Genomic DNA, 21,631 nt, shown 5'->3' on the forward strand with positions numbered 1-21,631 from the left:
GTGGTGGTTGATGGGAAGTATTCAGACTGGAGTCCAGTTACTAGTGGTGTACCACAAGGATCTGCTTTTGGGCCACTGCTGTTTGTCATTTTTATAAATGACCTGGAGGAGGGCGTAGAAGGATGGGTGAGTAAATTTGCAGATGACACTAAAGTCGGTGGAGTTGTGGACAGTGCGGAAGGATGTTACAAGTTACAGAGGGATATAGATAAGCTGCAGCGCTGGGCTGAGAGGTGGCAAATGGAGTTTAATGCAGAAAAGTGTGAGGTGATTCATTTTGAAAGGAATAACAGGAAGACAGAGTACTGGGCTAATGGTAAGATTCTTGGCAGTGTGGATGAGCAGAGAGATCTCGGTGTCCATGTACATAGATCCCTGAAAGTTGCCACTCAGGTTGAGAGGGTTGTTAAGAAGGCGTACGGTGTGTTAGCTTTTATTGGTAGAGGGATTGAGTTTCGGAGCCATGAGGTCATGTTGCAGCTGTACAAAACTCTGGTGCGGCCGCATTTAGAGTATTGCGTGCAATTCTGGTCACCGCATTATAGAAAGGATGTGGAAGCATTGGAAAGGGTGCAGAGGAGATTTACCAGAATGTTGCCTGGTATGGAGGGAAGATCTTATGAGGAAAGGCTGAGGGACTTGAGGCTGTTTTCGTTAGAGAGAAGAAGGTTAAGAGGTGACTTAATTGAGGCATACAAGATGATCAGAGGATTGGATAGGGTGGACAGTGAGAGCCTTTTTCCTCGGATGGTGATGTCTAGCACGAGGGGACATAGCTTTGAATTGAGGGGAGATAGATATAAGACAGACGTCAGAGGTAGGTTCTTTACTCAGAGAGTAGTAAGGGTGTGGAATGCCCTGCCTGCAACAATAGTGGACTCGCCAACACTAAGGGTATTCAAATGGTCATTGGATAGACATATAGACGATAAGGGAATAGTGTAAATGGGCTTTAGAGTGGTTTCACAGGTCGGCGCAACATCGAGGGCTGAAGGGCCTGTACTGCGCTGTAATGTTCTATGTTCTATGTTCTATCTATTCCAACCGCTTCTGTGGGTACAGTTGTCAGATGACCTCATTATGAATGCTTGGCTGAGTTCCAAAAATAATTAATGTACTTATCTCAGCAGGAAATGTTGACACCCCTTGCAGGGGAATGATAGCTTTGTTTGATTGACCTCTTTAATATTTTGTACTAAGTTTCGCTTTCTATGAAGTTTTTAAATCCTTGTCTGTGTTTATTTACACAAGATGGCAACACTGACTGCTAGGGCATCTCTCTACCCCTCAAGTGATTCACATGCTAATGAATTTTCCATCCTTCCATGTCTTTTTGATGTGGCAGGGGTTTGGTCTTGGAAACAACAATTCCAGGGATCTAACTTGATTCACTAATGAAGTTTCATATTATGACGTCATGTCATTTAATGTACTTAAAATGCGCAACTTATTTTTCAAGTTTGTTGTTAGTTATTTTATCTTGCTGTTTTAATGTCTTCTTTAGAGTTTTAATTCTTTTTGCTGATATTTCTTTATGTTCAATAGTTCCTAATTTCTTCTGAAGTCCTTAATTTCTGTGAATCTTCCGAGGGGAACCCATCATGTTCTTACTGGACATAGGGGGCGGGATTCTCTAATCCTGCGGCAGAGTGTCCATGCCGTCGTAAACGCTGTCATGTTTTACGACGGCGTGAATGGGCCGCTGCCATGACTAATACTGGCCCCTACAGGGGGCCAGCATGGCACTGGCGCGGTTCGCGCCGCTCCAGCTGCCGATCCCGGCGCGAACTGCGTGCCATGCGATCCGCGCATGCGCAGTGGCCTCCTTCAACGTGTCGGCCCCGATGCAACATAGCGCAGGGCTACAGGGGCCAGCGCATAGGAAAGGAGGTCACCAGCCAGAGAGACCGGCCCGCTGATCGGTAGGCCCCGATCGCGGGCCAGGCCACATCGGAGCCCCCCCCGGGTCGGACCCCCCTCCCACCCCCCCCCCCTATAGGCCACCGCCCGACCATGCAACGCCGAGGTCCTGCCTGCTCAGAGCAGGTTAGAATGGCGCCGGTGGGACTCATTTTTTTTCCTACGGCCGCTCGGCCCATCCGAGCCGGAGAATCGGCGGGCTGGCCGCGGACAGCGGCCCGCGACCGGAGCCGCACCAACCACGCCGTGCCAATGGCGCCAATTCTCCGCTCTGCGGAGAATCGTGTGCCGGCGGCGTGGCCCGGTTACGGGGATTCTCCAGCCCGGCCCAGGGCTGGGAGAATCCCGCCCATGAAGTTCACAAATGGAAACATCGTTTCTACTTGTCTTAACTTTAGCTAAACTCTTTTGGCTTCACTGTTGGTCAGGTCTGTCTCTGACAAAGTACTGACGTGTTTCCATTCTGCATTTCTCTCGTTGTCCTTCATTTTGTTGTTTAGTGTCGTTCATTGTCCTTTTCCTGAGGTCTTTCATTGCCCTCCCTCTGGGGTCTTTAATTACCCTCGCTCTGGGGTCTTTCATTGTCCTCCCTCTGGGGTCTTTCATTGCCCTCCCTCTGGGGTCTTTCATTGCCCTCCCTCTGGGGTCTTTCATTGCCCTCCCTCTGGGGCCTTTCATTGTCCTCCCTCTGGGGTCTTTAATTACCCTCGCTCTGGGGTCTTTCATTGTCCTCCCTCTGGGGTCTTTCATTGCCCTCCCTCTGGGGTCTTTCATTGCCCTCCCTCTGGGGTCTTTCATTGCCCTCCCTCTGGGGTCTTTCATTGTCCTCCCTCTGGGGTCTTTCACTGCCCTCCCTCTGGGACTTTCACTGCCCTCCCTCTGGGGTCTTTCATTGCCCCCCCTCTGGCGTCTTTCATTGCCCTCCCTCTGAGGTCTTTCATTGCCCTCCCTATGGGGTCTTTCATTGTCCTACCTCTGTACTCTTTCATTGCCCCCCTCTCTGGGGTCTTTCACTGCCCCCTCTCTGGGGTCTTTCACTGCCCCCCCTCTGGGGTCTTTCATAGCCCTCCCTCTGGGGTCTTTCATTTCCCTCCCTCTGGGGTCTTTCATTGCACTCCCTCTGGGGTCTTTCATTGCCCTCCTATTTACTTGAAGCACTGTTTTCTGTGGGGTTTTTTAAAAGACTTTGTAGCAACTCTGTTTTCTTAACTTAAGTTCTATTTTTTGAAACTTAAAACCACAGCTCTTTTTTCACAGGGTTATTTCCTCTTGATTTTTTTTCTCTATATGTCTCTAAACCTTTGACTCCACTGGGCAATTCAGGTTTTTGCTGTGCCAATCCCTAGGGGTCTGGCAATATCTCAATATTTCAAATGGGTCTATCACCCGAAGAGAGGCATTTGGGTGAGTACTTTTTTTCAGACTTCGATTAAAACAGGATACTAACAGGTGTCAGGCCAGAGGCAGTGTCATCATAAGCCCATCCTCATCGCCAGAAGTAATAAAGCACTTTCACAGACGTCAATAGAAACACAAAGATTTATTAAATAGAATAATTGTGCAGCGGTACAGCAGCCACATGGCTGCCCTACATGCCTTATGCCTAAGAGATGACTCCACCTCCTGGGGTGATTACTCACTCTCATCCCAATTGGTCCCCTGAGCCAGGTGACACTTACTCTGCTGTGTTGCCCTTAAAGGGACGATTACCACGAATCACCAGATTTATTAATTGAATTTAAATTCCGCCAGCTGCTTGGTGGGATTTGAACCCATGTTCCCAGAGTATGAGCCTGGGCCTCCCACATTACCACTATACCACATCTTCCCAGCTCAAATGCACCAATGGACTAGAAAATAGCCCTCTGCATTTAATGACACAGCAAGGAAAATATCTTTGCAGCCATGTCTTCAAGGTTATTTCAAAGTACAGGTCATGTCAAGACTTATTATGGATTGGACCAAATTGAGACCTTAAGCAGTTAATTTTCTCAACTATTTTCTCCCACCCCTTCTGCAACTGAAGTTTTTGGTACCTGATTAGACTACTGCCCCATCAATATCCTCTTCCCCAGTGCATTGTCCCACTGTCAATTATGTAGCTGTGAGCCATGGCAATGAGTGTGTGTTGGTAATTCAAACATTAAGTGGTGTCCGAAACAAAGGCCAACATTGTCCCATCCCAATATCCACACACAGGTGGATTTTCAGCCGAGATTCCTGTAATTCAATCAGGAGGGATGATTCACTGGCTGATTGGCCCCTCCCTCATCCAGTGATGTTGAGGCCAATCAAAGAAACCCTCCGCTGCTCCAGTTGAGACCTGTCCATGCAGAGCAAACAGGAGATCAAACTGGTATTTCGCAAATCAAACTAAAAAAAAAAGTCCGCATTTGAGGATGTTTAATTTTGGCACAATGTTGGACAGCGGCCCAGAGAACATTCCCAAATTTGGAATTGTTCTAACTTTAGGGTGGTTGTACCACAGTCCCTCAAAACCTTTTTAACAGATGGGATACTGCGTGTGTGTATGTGTGTAATATATTTCAGTGAACCACGTTTGAACATTGTGTGGTCCTTTCAGGTCTCCCAATCCAAATGCAATTCATTACTTATTAAGCGCTGCAGACATGTCCTAATATGTACGTGACCTTCATACAATCTGAGGCACTTTAAGAGCACCCAGTTGAGAGCTGTTTTCTCAGTTGTTTATTCTCTGCTGCTTCCTGCCACGACGGTGGATTGCATTTAGTTTCTGAGAATTTCTTTGCAAATTCTACCACAGGAAAAGATTGTCACTCGATGGCCGGGGTCATATTCCTCCAAATTCGATTATTGATCAGGGCAATCTGTGGGTTGATTGCACCGATAACACTAAGGATCCCTAGCAGTTGCCATATGGAAACTATATAAAGAGGCTCACCGATTAGCAAAATGCTCCACTTGTAACTATGGGATTCATGGCAATTGTGGCAGCAAACATCGTAAGTTAGATTTTTTGGGCACCCTGAACCTTCGTTGGCAGACGCATGCCACAATTCTCTGGGAAAATGATAAGAATATGCTGCATACTGCTGGATCAGGAGCAGCTCAGTCAATGTCTGATACTCATAGACCCAAGATACTGAACAGATCAGCAAGTTATTCAACATCCCGGCACCAATAAATGAGGTATATTTTGCAGATTTCTTGCTTTTTTATTCAAAAGCTTATAAATGGAGTTTGCTTATTATTTTATCAAAGGATTCGCGGTTCCACAGCTCCTTGGATGTCTCGAAGGACTGTACAGGCAATGAACTGCTTTATGGGTGTAATCGCTGCTGTAATTTGGGAAACAAGACAGTCAATTTGCGCACAGCAAGATCCCACAGGCAGCAATGTGATTAATGATTAGATAATCTGTTTGAGTGCTGTTGGCTGAGGGATAAATATTGGGCAGGACCATGGGGAGAACTCCTGTGCTCTTGTAAGGAATTCTCGTTTCCCACTGTGCCAAAACAAGTGCCTCTCATTGTTGCTTTAATCCCAAGTCTGGGTCATTTCATTTCTGGCAGAATGCCTGATTAGTAAGTTTCTATTTTAAGTAGAATAACGACATTAATGTAAGGCTAGTTTGATGGAAAACTACTGAAGCTATTATCTCTTTGCGTAGACAACTCACACTTGCAAATAAAACTGATTTATCTCACTCCCGTTCGGCCTCAAACAAGATTTTAGGATAAACTTTAGTTATTTTTTGTTTTCTGGATGTGCGCTGGCAACCCAGCATTTTTGCAATTGAGAAGATGGTAGTGAGCAGCCTTGTTGAGTTGATGCAGCCCACGGTGTTGCTAAATTGGAAGTTAGGAGTATTTTGGGAAGCTAATGAATGAAGGAGCAACAATGATACATGTTCAAGTCAGGAACTTGAAGGTAATGGGGCAGGATTCTCCATTGGCTGACACCGGAATCGAGAAATGCGATTGGGCAGAAAATCGGTTTTGACGCCAAAATCATGGCGGGCGCCAGTTCCACGCCAAATCGCAATTCTCCGGTGTCTCAACAGTGGCATCAATGCGTTCCAGAACGCATGTACAGTAAACGCCGTTGGCATATCGTTAATGGGCCTGACCTGGTACCCGCCGGGGCCTCCGCGATGTACCTCCTCCACTGGAGAGAATTCCCAGCGGCGATGTTCACTTGTGCTTTTAAAACAGGCACCGTGGCTGCTGAGGGAGAGAGAAGGGGTATGGAACGTGTCCAACATCACCATAGTGTGCTGACACTTGTACCGCTGGCCGGGAGGCTTCTGCCAGGGCTGGGAGGAGTAGCGGGGGTGGCCAGGAGGTGGGCTGTGGGGGTCGGGATGGAAGGGCATGCAGCCCCATTGCCGCAGCCTGCAAGGCAGCCATGCAGCTGTGCAGGCCGCTGTCTGCCCACTGTGAACATAGGACCACAGGTCATATGGGTAAGGGTGCCCTCTGACCCCAGCCGACCCATTAGTGGGATGGGCATGATCCAGCTCAACCAGTGCCATCTTGTTGGATGGGATGAGTGTGTGTGGGGAGTGTAATGTCTATAGGCAATGTAGTTTGTCAGCCTCCCGGGTGTCAATCACGGACCTGGCGAATCCCGCACCGTTTCTCATTGGGATTGATTGTGTTCCACATGCCGCTGGTACCAACCCCTCCATGGTCGCTGAATCGGAGCAGGTGCGATGCCAGTTTTGCTGTCGTGGAAGTCAACACTTAATCTGAGGAACGGAGAACCCAGCCCATGGTTTTCCCAGGCACCTGCTGCCCTTGGCGAGGTGGTGAAGATCATGGGTTTGGGAGATCCTGTCGAAGAAACCCTGCCGAGTTGAGGCAGTGCACCTTGTGGAGAGGACACACTGCAGCTGCAGTACTCGGATGCTGGAGCGAGCGAACATTCAAGCCAATGGAAAAATCATCACATTTCCTAACCCTGATCTCTGCCGTCTGCTCGAGAATGTATATGTGTGTACGTGTGTGTGTATGTGCGTGTGTGTGTATGTGCGTGTTTGTGTTTGCTTGTGCACGTTTATGCATTTTGTGCATGTGTGTCAGATGACGACGGGATCAGACTTGACTGTGATGCCTTTTGCTGCTGAGTAGTTTGTCAATACCTGTAGCCGAGACTCATATGGGGAAGATACCAGAGCTTGTGAGAAAGGAGGGGAACAAGTCCCGGGGTGAAATAAAACGTAGAAAATATATAAATACAATTGTGACGTAGACTTCTAAATCTTTGTACTTTTTTTTCCTAAACTGGCATTCCTTAAAGTTTTTAAAGTAAGATTTATTATGTGCCTGTTGATTTATTGCAGGAGCAAAGATCCATATGAACACTGGGCTGGAAGAAACATGGATGCTGGAACTGTGACAAGTTTATCTAGCTTGTCCAATTCCTTCAATCATTTTCTGGGGAGCTACAAGGACCCGAAGCTCTTGTACTGTGCAAATGGAGGGTATTTTGTGCGAATTCGCCCCGATGGACAGGTGGAGGGGACGAGAGACCGCAGCGATGTATACAGTGAGTATTCTTTCTAGCCATCGCATACACAGCATTGTTTAAGTGTGCGTTTGTATGTGTGTTTGGGCTTGCGTTGCTTGGCAACTGCTTTGACACTTCCCAAGTTCAATTCACTGAGGGCTGTCATCAGTGAGGAGTACAGGATTTCCACCAAGGTTTTAGGAGAACTGAAACTCCAAAGGGTGGTGCACAAAGATTGAATTTTAAAAAACAAAACATTTAAACATCCTGTTGTATCGGGTTGAAACAAGTTTTTCACAGCGTCACAGACTGTTGGTGCTAGTGCACTTTACTTCCATGCCAAGTCCACAAGGAATAAAGGTTTAAGTTCAAACGATTTCATATCATAGAATTTACAGTGCAGAAGTGGGCCATTCGGCCCATCGAGTCTGCACCGGCCCGCGGAAACAGCACCCTACTTAAGCCCACACCTCCACCCTCTCCCATTGACCCAAGCTGGGAATCCAACCTAGGAGCCTGGAGCTGTGAAGCAACAATGCTAACCACTGTGCTAGCGTGTTGCCCTTTGAAGTTAAAAAGCGGGGCTGGATTAGCACAGTGGGCTAAGACAGCTGGCTTGTAATGCAGAACAAGACCAGCAGCGCAGGTTCAATTCCCGTTCCAGTCTCTCCGAACAGGTGCTGGAATGTGGCGACTAGGGGCTTTTCACAGTAACTTCATTGAAGCCTACTTGTGACAATAAGTGGTTATTATTATTATTATTGGTTTTTTTCCTCTCCCAAGCTCAGACCCTCCCAGTCCTGCTTCCAAATAACAAGTTTTCATAAGAGAGTCTCGGTGAACTATTTGAGCATGTGTATCATTGCATCTAAATCCTGATTTAATATGAGTCTGCTGATATATTTTCAGACATTGGAGCCTTGCTATTTATGCTTGGGGGGTGGGGGTGGGGGGATCGTGGGGGGGCAGGGGGGGATCGTGGGGGGGGAGGGGGGGATCGTGGGCGGGGGGGAGTGGACATGAGACCAAAGTTGTGGTCAGTGATGTCCAATCGATCTTAGCAGCAAGGCCTTCTAGCTTTGTCTCCCAGCCAGCGGTCAGTCAAGCAGACAGCCTCGCTGTTAAGCAGGAGACAGCTCACACAGCAGGAGGTCACACCCATGGCACCTTGGGGAGAGCCCTGGGCAATCAGGGGTGGGTGAGCCTGCCACGCAGGGCTGGAGGAGGTCTGGAGACCGGCAGGGCATGTGAGGGGGTGAAGCTGGATCTGTATGGGGGGGGGGGCGATGTGGTTTTGGAGAATTTGGTGATTAGAGTGGGGCAGGGGAGATATCAGCAATCGGGGCTGGGCTGCATGTGGTGGAGAGGGAGCCCAATTTAAATCTGTTAATAAAGTGTTCCCCTCTACAAGGAAGGTTGTGAATGCAACTCACATATTTCCCTTTAAATTCAGCCCCCTTCCCAAACAACATCCCACACCTGTACTGCCCATCATAGGAGTTTTAATGGCCTGGATGTCAACTGGGACTGGAGATTATTTTCTTTCCCTTCCTATCCTTATGATACTGAGGCTGTTTGCAGTGACCCTACGCAGAGTTTACCCAACGTGTTGCACACCAGGAGCCTGGAATGTCCTTGATGTGTAGTTTAGTATCACATATTCCTGTAACAAAACGGGGTTAGATCTCAGATGGCAGACTGTGATGTTGCCAAACTAATGGAGACATTTTGTAATCAGATGAATCCAAGATGAGGTGCCTTGAGGGACTGGATAATGTTCCCTTTTGGAATACGATTTGATGGTGTAGGTGTGTCACAGCCCTACCTCTTCAAGTCTGAGATTACGTTAACATTGTTTTAATTTTCTAATAAGTCGGAAATTGCTTTGCAAGTCTTGGGTCTCGTCTTCTTCAAGGCGGATCCTGTGTTATCCTATCTTACACTGCCATAGTTTTGTCAGAATTCTCCATTTCTTTTCATGTTGGTCAAATGAGGAGGAAGCAAAACAGAACTGGGAGGAAACAATGCGTTAATCTCAACACCAATCTGAAGCAAGTGAAAGGAAACAGCCAGAAATGATCAAAGCAGCCACATCAAGCGCACTGATCTCCTTAAGCTGTAGTACAAATCCTCATTGTTTAATCTTGTTAAGCATTTCAGTATTGAACACAAGAACAACATAAGACTCCATGGTGTGATTCACTCTGAGTTAAGATGAGGCTGTCTTGTGGCTCAGTGCTTGGCCCTGTTATGTCGTAGAGCACAGTGCCCATGCAATATTTCCTCAATGCAATCTTTTCTCATCAGTTCAAATGGGTGTTTTAGTATCTGTAGTTTTTGATCAAGTCATCATGAATTTAATTCATCCGTCTTCAGTTCAGCTCCAGCTCCAGGCGGTAAGCAGAGGAGTGGTGACCATTCAAGGGATTGAAGCTAGATGCTACCTAGCAATGAGCGAAGTGGGCCAGCTTCATGCCTTGGTAAGCACAGAGCCTTATATTTATTGATTTTCATATTCAAATATATATTGTGTTATGGACGCCAGACCAGATTCCAACAGTGGCTAAGATGTTGAACCAGAACCGCAATGTTTTTTTTATTTTTGTAAGACTGTGCAAAAAGATCGATTCGCTCCAGGAGTGATTGCATAAGAAATTGGGCTTGGTTATTTTTACAAACAAAATCTTTATTGAAACAAAAGAAAAAATAAACTTTAAACTTTTAAACTTCAAACCTAACAAGAACAGCTTACATGTATCTCTTAATCCTAACATGTGACTTCCCATTAAACAGTAGGTAAAATAAACATACAGCTCTCAACTCCACTTATGCAGGCAGACAAAAACAATACCTGCATTTACAGAATATAGTCCTGCTGTTTGTGCAGCTCCTTCTGACCTCTTTTCAGAAGCCTGTCTCTGTGGCAGTTTTTCATGACCTCTCCTGGTGGCTTTCCAAATCCTTTTGCCTCCACCTTTTTGAACAGGATTCTTTTTCTCCTCTGATCTCACCCAGCCCCTCAAACAATGTTTCTGTCTTGCAGTGTCCAGATTTGAAGTTGTTTGGGCTTTTGATTGCCCACTCCCATTCACACAAATGAACAGGGCCATGCTATGAATATGCAACTAACCTCCAAGTTATGGACAAAAGAGGCCATCAGACTATGTAATGGGCTGATGGCTAGTCAGATCAGAATGTCTTGGAGGACAACAGATCTTGAGTGAATCACCCTGACTGAACTGGGGTATCCTGTTTATTCCCATCAGCGAGTTTAAGTCTGAATGGGCCAATGTAATTCAGGCCAGGTGTGAGCATATGCCTCTGACTCAGAGTGAGCAGTTTTACCCGCAGTCTGTTAACTCCTAAATTGGCCACTACATTTTATTTTTTTAAATAAATTTAGAGTACCCAATTCATTTTTTCCAATTAAGGGGCAATTTAGCGTGGCCAATCTACCTATCCTGCACATCTTTGGGTTGTGGGGGTGAGACCCACGCAAACACTGGGAGAAGGTGCAAACTCCACACGGACAGTGACCCAGAGCCAGAATCGATCCTGGGACCTCGGCGCCATGAGGCAGCAGGGCTAATCCACTGCGTCATCGTGCTGCCCTGCCACTACAACTTTGATCCAATTTCCTAACATCTCCCTTTCGTAACACTTGCACTTTGTATCGAGAGGTAAGATGGCATTGTTATTCAATCAGATGGTCTTGATCAAATCATTTCTCGATTGATTTCCAATTGGGATTTTGTTTCTCCCCCCCTGTTTTAAAGGTCATTGCTGGCATATGAATCCACGGATGTTCATAATAAGAAATAGGCCATTCAGCCCATCCAGCCTGCTCAGCCATTCAGTAAGATCATGGTTGATCTGATTGTGGCCTTATCTCCAATTTCCTCCCTGCTTTCCCTTGAAGATTAAAAATCAGTCTAACTCAGCCTTGACTATATTCAATAACCCAGCCTCCACTACTCTCTGGAATATATATTCCAAGGATTAACAATAAATTCTTCCTAATTTCTGTCTTGAACGGGAGATCCCTTATTTTTAAACTTCACTCCCTGATTCTAAAATCTTCCACGAGGAGAAACATCAGCTCAGCATCTACCCTGTCAAGCTCCCCTAGAATCTTATAGGTTTCAATAAGATCACTATTTGCTGTTTATCCGCCAAGTGGTCATTCGGCATGTGTTAGCCCATTACAGTGAGTATTAGCAGGTGTTTGACACGAAGAGATTGAAATGATGCACTGTGTGAGATATTAAGAACAAAGGGACCTTTTAAGTGCACATGCACAGATCCTCGAGGGAGCCAATGAAAGTTGAGAAGAGAGTTAAAGAAGCTTAAGCGATAGTTCGTCTTGTAAATAAAGTGGCACTGATTACAAAAACCAGGGCATTGTGCTAAACCTTTACAAATCTCTGGCATGTTCTCAGCTGGAGTATCAGGTACAATTCTGAGCAGTGCACCTTAAGGAAGATGCAAAGTCCCTGGAGAGGGTACCGAGCAGACTTACCAAGCTGATGGAGTGGTTGAGGGAGCTCAGTTCTGTGGAGAGATTAGTGAAACTGGGATTGTTCTTCTTAGAGCAGAGCGGGTTAAGGGAAGCTGTAATGGAGCTATTGAAAATTATAAGGGGTTTTGCCGGGGCAGCACGGTGGCGCAGTAGGTTAGCCCTGCTGCCTCACGGTGCCAAAGTCCCAGGTTCGATCCCGGCTCTGGATCACTGTCCATGTGGAGTTTGCATATTCTCCTTGTGTTTGCGTGGGTTTCGCCCCCACAACCCAAAGATGTGCAGGGTAGATGGATTGGCCACACGAAATTGCCCCTTAATTGGAAAAAATGAATTGGGTACTCTAAATTTTTTTTTTAAATGTGGGGTTTTAGGAGAAACTGTTCCCTTTCACATGGTAACCAGAGGCCAAATAGATTTTAACTATTTGGTGAAAGGGACAGAAAGAAATGAGTAGAAATCTCTCCACACAGAGGGTTGTTAAGATTTGCAATGCATTGCTTGAAAGTGAGTTTCAATCAGATTCCACAAAAACTTTCAAATGGCAATCGGACACATGTTTGAAAGGGTCAAACGTACAGAGATATGGGCAAAACACTGGGATGTGGGACTAAACCGGACATCTTTTTCAAAGAGCAGGAACACCCCCTGATAGGCTAAATGGCGCATTTCTGCGTTTAAGATTCTTTGATTCTCGAGTATCCTGTTAGCTGACACAGAAAATGCTGATAACCCGAAGCTGGTCTGGCATTGCCTGAGAACAGAACAGACAAGTTATTGTTTTCAGCATGAGCCTCTCTTCAAAACAGAATGCTGCTGATCCAACCAGATGTCCAAAGTCATCATTTCCAGTGGGGGTTGGGGGCAGACTCTCCGAATTGTGATCAGCAGTAGAACCCTGGCTGCCGGCGCTCCTTCCCTAACCTTGGGACACTGGATGCTGACTGTTATCCCTCTGCCTCTACCCTGGCTGTCATCACCTGATGCCCCATGAACATTACAGTGCCTTCTGATGACAAGAAGATTTGACACTTTGACAGCAGTAAAAATGGAGCAGGTTCACCCTCAAGGAATAAGATTAAGTTCAGAAGCAGGGGTGTTTCAATCTGTATGGGTCAGTACAAAATAATTTCCAGCCATTAGCTGCTAAAACGGCTTTGCCGGACACATTACTGATTTATATTGTACCATGCAAAGCCCAGTTAATATCCCGTTCTTTTTATTTATTCTTTCACCCGATATGGGTGTCGCTGGCTGCATTTGTTGCCCATCCCTAATTACCCTTGAGAAGGAGCCGTCTTCTTGAACCGCTGCTGTCCATGTGCTGTAGGTACACCCACAGTGCTGTTAGGGAGAGAGTTGGCGGGCGGGCTTATCCTGGTGGGGGCCTTTGTTCGTCCGCGCCGGGCCCCTGTAGCTCTCCGCCATGTTACGTCGGGGCTGGTGCGGAGAAAGCAACTCATGCGCAGGCCTGAACGCGCGCCGGCCGTAGTGCGCATGCACGGACCAGCGGCGCCTGTTCGGACGCCCGGATCGGCAGCTGGAGCAGCGTGAGGCTCTCCAGTGCCATGCTGGCCCCCTGTGCGGTGCAGGATCCCTGATCCTAGGGGCTAGTAAAACGCTCCGGCGTCAACACATAGCCCCAGGATCAGAGAATCCCGCCCACCATCTCTTGGTTAATGGGGTAAGTTCAAAGGGGGAGACAGAGGAATTCCACAGCTGAAGGCCTTGGCAGCTCATGGTACTGTCACCAAGGTCGGAGGTCTGACGATTTCTATGTGCTGCTCTCCAACTGCTCTGCAGGCTTGTTGGAGGTCAGTGCATAAACCTCTAGTGTAATCCTCCAAACCCTATTAACTGCTTGGGCGAAATTCTCCGTAATCGGTGCGATGTCCGCCGACCGGCGCCAAAAACGGCGCAAATCAGTCCGGCATCGCGCCGCCCCAAAGGTGCGGAATCCTCCGCATCTTGAGCGGCCGAGCCCTAACATTGAGGGGCTAGGCCCACGCCGGACTGATTTCCGCCCCGCCGGCTGGCGGGAAAGGCCTTTGGTGCCCCGCCAGCTGGCGCGGAAATGACATTGGCGGGTGGCGCATGCGTGGGAGCGTCAGCGGCCGCTCACGGCATCCCCGCGCATGCGCAGTGGAGGGGGTCTCTTCCGCCTCCGCCATGGTGAAGACCATGGCGAAGGCGGAAGGAAAAGAGTGCCCCCACGGCACAGGCCCACTGCGGATCGGTGGGCCCCGATCGCGGGCCAGGCCACCGTGTGGGCACCCCCCGGGGCTAGATCGCCCCACGCCCCTCCCAGGACCCCGGAGCCCGCCCGCGCCGCCTTGTCCCACCGGTAAGAGAGGTGGTTTAATCCACCCCGGCGGGACAGGCATTCCTGCAGCGGGACCTCAGCCCATCCGGGCCGGAGAATCTCCGGGGGGGGGCCCGCCAACCGGCGCGGCGCAATTCCCGCCCCCGCTGAATCTCCGGTGCCGGAGAATTCGGCAACCGGCGGGGGCGGGATTCACGCCAGCCCCTGCCGATTCCCCGACCCGGCGGGGGGTGTGAATTGGTATCACACTTTGTTTTATGATGTTCCTGTGAAGGGCCTTGAGATACATCATTACATTAAAGAGGCTATTTTCTGAATGTTTGTGTTGTTGTGAGGCACTGGTTCCTGGGATAGGACGTCGTTCTGTATTTCAGTCAAGTGGCAACACTTCACGTATGATTTTTGACAATGAATATCAGCGGCCCTCTTTGACTATGAGGGTAAATCATAGCAAAGCGTTCAGCCACGCTTTTCATGTGTGAGTCTTGCAAATGGAAATCACAGGGAATTCAACCAGGATGGGATCCCAGTCATTCCTGATCCAATCAAGATGGAAGGCAGAGTTCAAAATGAGGATTGCGGAACCGAAGCAGTAACCCCTGTTGATCTCCCCCACTGTTTCCCATCCAAACCCACGGCTATTAAGGGCAATTCCGATGCCTTTATCACAGCCCCAACTGATACCAAAAGAGACTGGAGGACAGGGGATCAAGTGTGTGATTTCCATAATCTCTTTAGCTCGGCCACTGATTAGATAAACGAGGATTTATGCTGAAGAATGAAGAATGGCCACGAAGCAAGGTTCCAGGACATGTCTGACACTGTGCAACGATGAACATCAAGTAAAGGGGCCAGAATACAAGTCCCACATTGGTCTATGGGCATCAGCTAGCTGTGGCTGGCAGAACGTAACGTTCTGTGACTTGAGCATATAATCTAGGCCGACATTCCCAGTGCAAGTACTGAAGGAGTGCTGCACTGTTGGAGTGGGGTTGCCCAACCTTCCAGAGTTGGCCTGGAATCTCCAGGAATTGAAGATCAACCCCCATGACACACTGCCACGTGCGACCCTGGAATAAAATCAACAGGTCATTTAAAAAGTGTTTTTTTTTGTCATTTTCCTTGAACATTTTTCTTTTCCGGATATAAAAATATTGAAAATGAGAGGGAGAAAAGACTGTTTGGCTCACAGGCAAGCATCATCCAGTTGGCTAATGAGTCTTTTTGCCTTCCAGTTGGCATAGGAAGTCAGTGCATCCCAAGGATGGATGTGTTGACTGAGGAATGGCTGGAGCGTGAGGCAAGTCATGTGATGAGAACTCCAGGAATGAATTTAATCATTGTTGACAAAGCTATGTTGGAGGTGTCTTTTGAATGAGTGATGCGACCATCGATTCACACGAAACAGAGAGTAGATGTAAACTGTGGCTTTAATCGACTAGAACAGTGCCTGCCTGCGACTACTCTGCTAGTGAGAGCCGCCTATAGGGCTACTGCTCTTTATACCTCCCCACAAGGGGCGGAGCCAGGGGCGGAGCTCACAAGGGCACCAACATGATACATTCCATGTAATATCGTACAATGGTCCATAGGTGGAGCCCACATGGGCAACAGAGTGATACAGTAACATACATGGTGAATGATCCCATGGCATTAAGTCAAAGAACAGGGGTGTTCTCCCAATTGTCTTGGCCAATATTTATCTCTCACTCAACATCCCTAAAACAGGTGTTCTTTTTCACCACATTCAGACATGAGCTGTGCTCGCAAAGAATTCTTTGTTTACAAAGGGCCCTCCACAATTACAAATTTGTCCATAGTCACTTCCTTCCCTCGCCTGCCCTCTCGTGCTATTCTTTCTCTTGTTCCTTCCTGTCATCCCATCAATCATGTCCCACAGCTTGACTTCCCTTTAAGAGATAAATATAGGGGAGGTAACGTCTTTGTAAATGACTGTTATAAGACAAAGGAAATACAACTCACCTGTCCTCTCCTGGCTCAGGGAAGCTGCTCTCCCCTGAAGCAAAACAAACTGGACGAGCAACTGGGAAAAAGTAACATTCAAATTCATAGTTGCTGGAATGAAAGTATCAGATCATGTAGCCCTACTTTGCCCGCTTATAGGTTTTGTGAACACCCTATAATGAGGCAGTTCTGCGTCTCTTATTATTACCATGGTTTGCAGGGCGACAGGGATCCATGTTTGCATCTCTGCTTTTTAACATTTGAAGATGAGGATTGCTCCATTTTACCCGCCACCCTAGCTTCCCAAAAACAGACTCCTCCAGGCTCCATGGACACTTGCATTCTCCATTCCGTGTCCGCTCCACTACCGCTGCTACGAGGGTAGAGAATTTGGCATTTAGCCAAATCTCCCATTCGCTGCAGCAGAGCAGGAGGACCCCACTGCCAAAAGCGGATGGAGAATCATGCCCAGAAGGTGGGATTTTACGGACATTCCCTTGGGTGGCATCTTCCGGACCCGCCAAAGGTACCCCCACCCCCCCGACGCGGGGGGATGGAAACGATGGGGAACCCTGTTGATAGCGGCAGGACGGGAAGATGTTGTCAGCGGCCAATGGTGGGCCTCCTCTACCGCCGCAAAACACGCCACCGGGAGGAACATCTCGGGCCCTGACCTTGCAGCTTGAGCCCTGATGTGGGCGAGACAACAGGGAATCTCTGAGGATGTGGAGGCCCAGATGATGGCGGGGCCGAACCTCCATGTATTTTTCTCAGTGACCTGAACCCAGTCAATCTCCCTGGTCAGGAATTCAGGCAGCAGGATACTGGAGCCAAGGATCCCTGGTAACAGTTCACGCTGTCATTCAAACAGTGAAACGAGGAAGTCTAGAAACTGAATTGGGATCCGGGCAGTTAGGGGGATAGTGGTGGTTTTTTTGTTCTTTCATGGGACATGAGCATCACCGGCGGCACGGCAGCACAGTGGTTAGCACTGCTGCTTCACAGCGCCAAGGACCCGGGTTCGATTCCCGGCTTGGTTCACTGTCTGTGCGGATTCTGCACATTCTCCCCGTATCTGTGTGGGTTTCTTCCGGGTGCTCAGGTTTCCTCCCTCAAGTCCTGAAAAATGTGGGTCGGGATTCTGTGATCCTGAGGCTAAGTGTTGACGCCGTCGGAAACGCCGCCACATTTCCTGACGGCGTCAACGTGGCCTCGGGATCAGCAATTCTGTCCCCTACAGGGGGCCAGCACGACACAGGAGTGACCCTCGCCGCTCCAGCTGCTGATTCCAGCGCCAACGCGCGCATGTGCAGTGGCTCCCTTCTCCGCGCCGCCCCCAAGGTAACATGGCGGTGGGCTATAGGGGGCGGCGCGGAAGAAAGGAGGCCCCCAGCATGAGAGGCCGGCCCGCCGATCGGTGGGCCCTGATCGCGGACCAGGCCACAAGGGAGGCCCCCCCCCAGGGTTAGACCCCCCCCAGGCCGTCCCGGACCCTTCCACACTGAGGTCCCGCCGGCTGAGAGCAGGTTAGAACGGCACCGGCGGGACTTGGGTTTTTTGCTATGGCCGGGCCGAGAATCGGCAGGGGGGGGAGCGTAGAGCAGCCCCTGACCAGCGCCACGACGACCACGCCGGCTCGCTCCGCTCTGCGGAGAATCGCGTCCCGACGTCGGGGCGGCGTGGTGCGGTTCGCGCCGGTCACGGTGATTCTCCGGCCCGGCCCCAGGCTGAGAGAATCCCGCCCGTGATTGTTGGGTGAATTGAACATTCTGAATTCCCCCTCTGTGTACCCGAACCGACTCCGGAATGTGGCGACTGGGCGATTTTCACAGTAACTTCATTGTAGCGTTAATGTAAGCCTAATTGTGGCAATAATAAAGATTATTATTATTAAAGATCAGCATTGGTTGCCAATCCCTAATTGCCCTCAGATTGAGTGGCTCAGACCATGTCAGACTGCTGTGGGTCGAGTCACATATAAGCCAGACCAGGTAAGGATGGCAGATTTCCTTCTCGAATGGACACTGGTGAACCAGATGGGTTTTTAAACAACAATTGATGATGATTCCATGGTCACCATTACTGAGACTAGCTTTATATTCCAGGTTTTGTTAATTGAAATATAATTCCACCAGATGCCATGGTGGGATTGACTCTTGGGTGTTAGCCTGGTCCTCTCGATTACCAGCCCAGTCACATTCCGGCATCTCCCCTAGTGGCAGCCGGGGCCATTGGCAAAATAGACCAAACCATCCTACGGTCCAGAGAAGGATGTGTTTCCCTTGGCCCATAAGGAAACCTGAAATGTAATTTTAAAACTCACCTTGATTGGCCTCTTCTTAAACCAGAATCTTCTCCCAGCAGATCAGATTTGACAGCGAAGTTGTTACTGTTTCCAACACTGGTTAAGTTTGACGCTCCCATTTTAACTGCTTCCCACTGCCCGCCGCCCCCCCCCCCCCCCCACCAATCCCCACCACTCCATTTCTGTCAGGCAGGGAAGTGTTAAAATCATGGCTACTGTTTGCATGTGAGTCTTCATGATGAACTTAAGAAAAGGCTCCTCAAGCACGAAGTAGACAGCTTATAGAAACTGCTCCATAGCTATCAAGGACAAAAGCTCCTGGGGATTTTCCAAATGGCAGACGATTTGTACCACTTCAGTTAACTCAGCTTCAGGAACTCTCCAACTTTATGACTGAGATTGATAGGACTTTTTTAGGCTAGTGTATTAAGAATGACAGAGGCCACAAAATAGAGTTAAGATACAGATCAGCCATCCTTTTAATTGAATGGCAGATCAGGCTCGAGGGACTGAATGGTCCACTCCTGTCCCTATGTTTCTATCGTAGCTGCTCAATTACTTTGCCCAGCTAATAACAGTAAGCCGTAATGACAAAGTTCATGCAGGAATCCTGTCCACTCAGAAAAGAAAACAGAGGCAACAATGGAGCTTATCCCAACAACAATTCCCGTACCGGCCTCCCCGAACAGGCGCTGGAATGTGGCGACTAGGGGCTTTTCACAGTAACTTCATTTGAAGCCTACTTGTGACAATAAGCGATTTTCATTTCATTTCATTTCATTTCAGCAACAATTTGGATTTATTTAATGCCTTTAGCCACTGAAATGTCCAAGGTGCTTCCAGACCTATCAAATAGGATTTGACAATGATCCACGTAAGGAAATGTTTGGGGCGATGACCAAACATTTTGTCAAAAAGTTTGTTTGTCGGAGCATTTCTAAGGAGGGGAACTGGGTGGAGAGGTTTAGGGAGGATATTCCAAAGTTTAGGACGTTGTGAGCTGAAGACACAGCGGAAAGCAGTGGAGCAATGGAAATAAGAGGTGTGCAAGAGGCCAGAATTGGACGAGCTCAGGATCTCAGTAGGTGTAAGACTGCAGAAGGTCACGGAAGCCATTGGTGGATTGTAAAAGCAGGATTAGAGTTTGAAGTTTGACGTGTTTGCGGCTCAGGAGTAAGTTGCGACGGTGAAGAGGACGGGCTAGTTAAGAAATGAGCTGCAGTATTTTGAATGAGCTCAATGTCTAAGGAGAGTAGAAGATGGAAGGTCAGCCAGAAGTGCACTGCAACAGCCAAGTCTAGAGGTAAGCACGGATGGGGATTACAGCTGAGGCAGCAGTAGAGTCCGGAGGCTCAATGAACATCCCGATCCTCAATGATAGCAGAATGTAGCACATGAGTGCAAAACACAAAAAAGCTTAAATGGTTGCCACCAGGGGGCAGCACGTTGGCACAGTGGCTAGCACTGCTGCCTCACGGCGCCGAGGTCCCAGGTTCAACCCCGGCTCTGGGTCACTGTCCGTGTGGAGTTTGCACATTCTCCCCGTGTTTGTGTGGGTTTCACCCCCACAACCCATAAAATGTGCGGGGTAGGTGGATTGGCCTCGCTAAATTGCCCCGTTGGGTACTCTAAATTTATTTTTTAAAAGGAAAAAAAATGATTGCCACCACCGTCAGCCAGGAGGCTTGAGTAAGATTCTTTGTGGTTTCATCCTGAGGTTCTCACCATCAGATTCTAAGTTCACAAAAGGTGTTGAATAAATTAAGGTCTTTCGTTTATTTTTCTTCCTCTGTTCAAACTGGGATCTTGCTGACCTGCGTCACACTGGGCAGGGTGTCATTGCCTACTGGGCCACTGGATGGCGCTCCTTTCATTGTTAACTGCTTCTATTCCTTCTGTTCTCTACACAGCCGGCTCCGACAGATGAATGCTTCTTCCTGGAAACATTAGAAGAGAACGGTTATAGTACGTACAAGTCAAAGGAGTACATGGAAAGGAACTGGTACGTCGCCATTCGAAAGAACGGAAATGCCAAACCAGGGCCAAGAACTAATGTCGGACAGAAGGCTATCCTCTTCCTTCCCATGCAAGTCACAAGTGATTAAAAGTATAAACACCGCATTAAATAGCCACCTAATTGAAGCAGCCTCTGAACATATTGAAATGCTCCATCCACATAGATTAAGCAGTCTCTGGTCAGTGTGGCCGCAGAGACAGGTGGTAATTGTCATGATATTCAAACATACATCATAACACATATATAATGATAGACAGACCAACAGACCAATTAGCACACATAACACGACAGCCAATCACAGACAAGAGCAGACACAGTCTTTGACAAGAAACACGACACTTCCTGGGCAGTCCATCTGGAGACAGCACAGGGCCAGGACCTCATAGCAAGACACTCACACCGTCACAACGTGCTGAGTACCAAGTCTGATGTATAAATAGTTAAATGGAATAAAACTGCGTTGTACCAATCGCAACCGTGTTGGTTCGTCTGTACCTCAGAGCACCCAACACTTCATGATACCAGGAGTGAATCGATACCTACCAGCAAATCTGCCATCCTGAGCCATGGACACCCGCAACAAACCGCAGCCGTTGCAAGTCTCTGGGAAGCTGGGCATAAATTGGAAGCTCTTCAAGCAGCGCTTCGAACTCTTCATGCAAGCCAATGAAAAACAGGGCGCCTCGGACGAAACAAAGATTGGCATGCTCCTCACTACCGCAGGTCAGCACGCCATCCATGTGTACAACTCCTTGGTGTTCGCGGAAGGCGAGAACAAAGCTAAGTATGACACGGTCCTCCTCAAGCTCGACAAGCACTTCAACGTTGAGGTCAACGAAAGCTTTGAGAGGTATGTCTTTCAGCAGCGCCTGCAAGGTAAGGATGAGCTCTTTCAGTCCTTCCTGACGCACCTCCGCATACTCGCGCAGTCCTGCGGTTACGGCACCACCTCAGAGTCCATGATCTGGGACCAGATCGTTTTTGCCGTTGCCTCCAGTGGCCTACGCCAGCAGCTTCTAAAAATTAAAGTCCTGACCTTAGCATCTGCAATTGAAGCCCGTGTCCTGCATGAGAATGCGACCAGCCGCTATG

At 48.4% G+C, this 21,631-nt stretch overlaps 1 protein-coding gene across 5 annotated transcripts in view; it reads left to right on the forward strand.

Moving 5' to 3' along the window:
• Nucleotides 1–21,009, forward strand: part of LOC140427105 (fibroblast growth factor 1-like) — a 95,690-nt gene extending 74,681 nt beyond the window's left edge. For 3 of the 5 annotated variants that reach the window (XM_072512622.1, XM_072512620.1, XM_072512621.1), the window contains 3 exons: nucleotides 7,247–7,452; nucleotides 9,790–9,893; nucleotides 20,433–21,009. In XM_072512622.1, the coding sequence (XP_072368723.1) occupies nucleotides 7,284–7,452; nucleotides 9,790–9,893; nucleotides 20,433–20,627 (468 nt within the window). In that variant the 5' untranslated portion in view covers nucleotides 7,247–7,283 and the 3' untranslated portion in view covers nucleotides 20,628–21,009. Of the gene's footprint in view, nucleotides 1–4,581; nucleotides 5,092–7,073; nucleotides 7,112–7,246; nucleotides 7,453–9,789; nucleotides 9,894–20,432 lie in introns of those variants that run through there. The other 2 variants (XM_072512619.1, XM_072512623.1) reach the window with 2 other exon arrangements.
• Nucleotides 21,010–21,631: the final 622 nt, after the last annotated feature.

The sequence above is a fragment of the Scyliorhinus torazame genome, chromosome 7 (assembly GCF_047496885.1).
Source record: "Scyliorhinus torazame isolate Kashiwa2021f chromosome 7, sScyTor2.1, whole genome shotgun sequence".
NCBI lineage: Eukaryota > Metazoa > Chordata > Chondrichthyes > Carcharhiniformes > Scyliorhinidae > Scyliorhinus > Scyliorhinus torazame.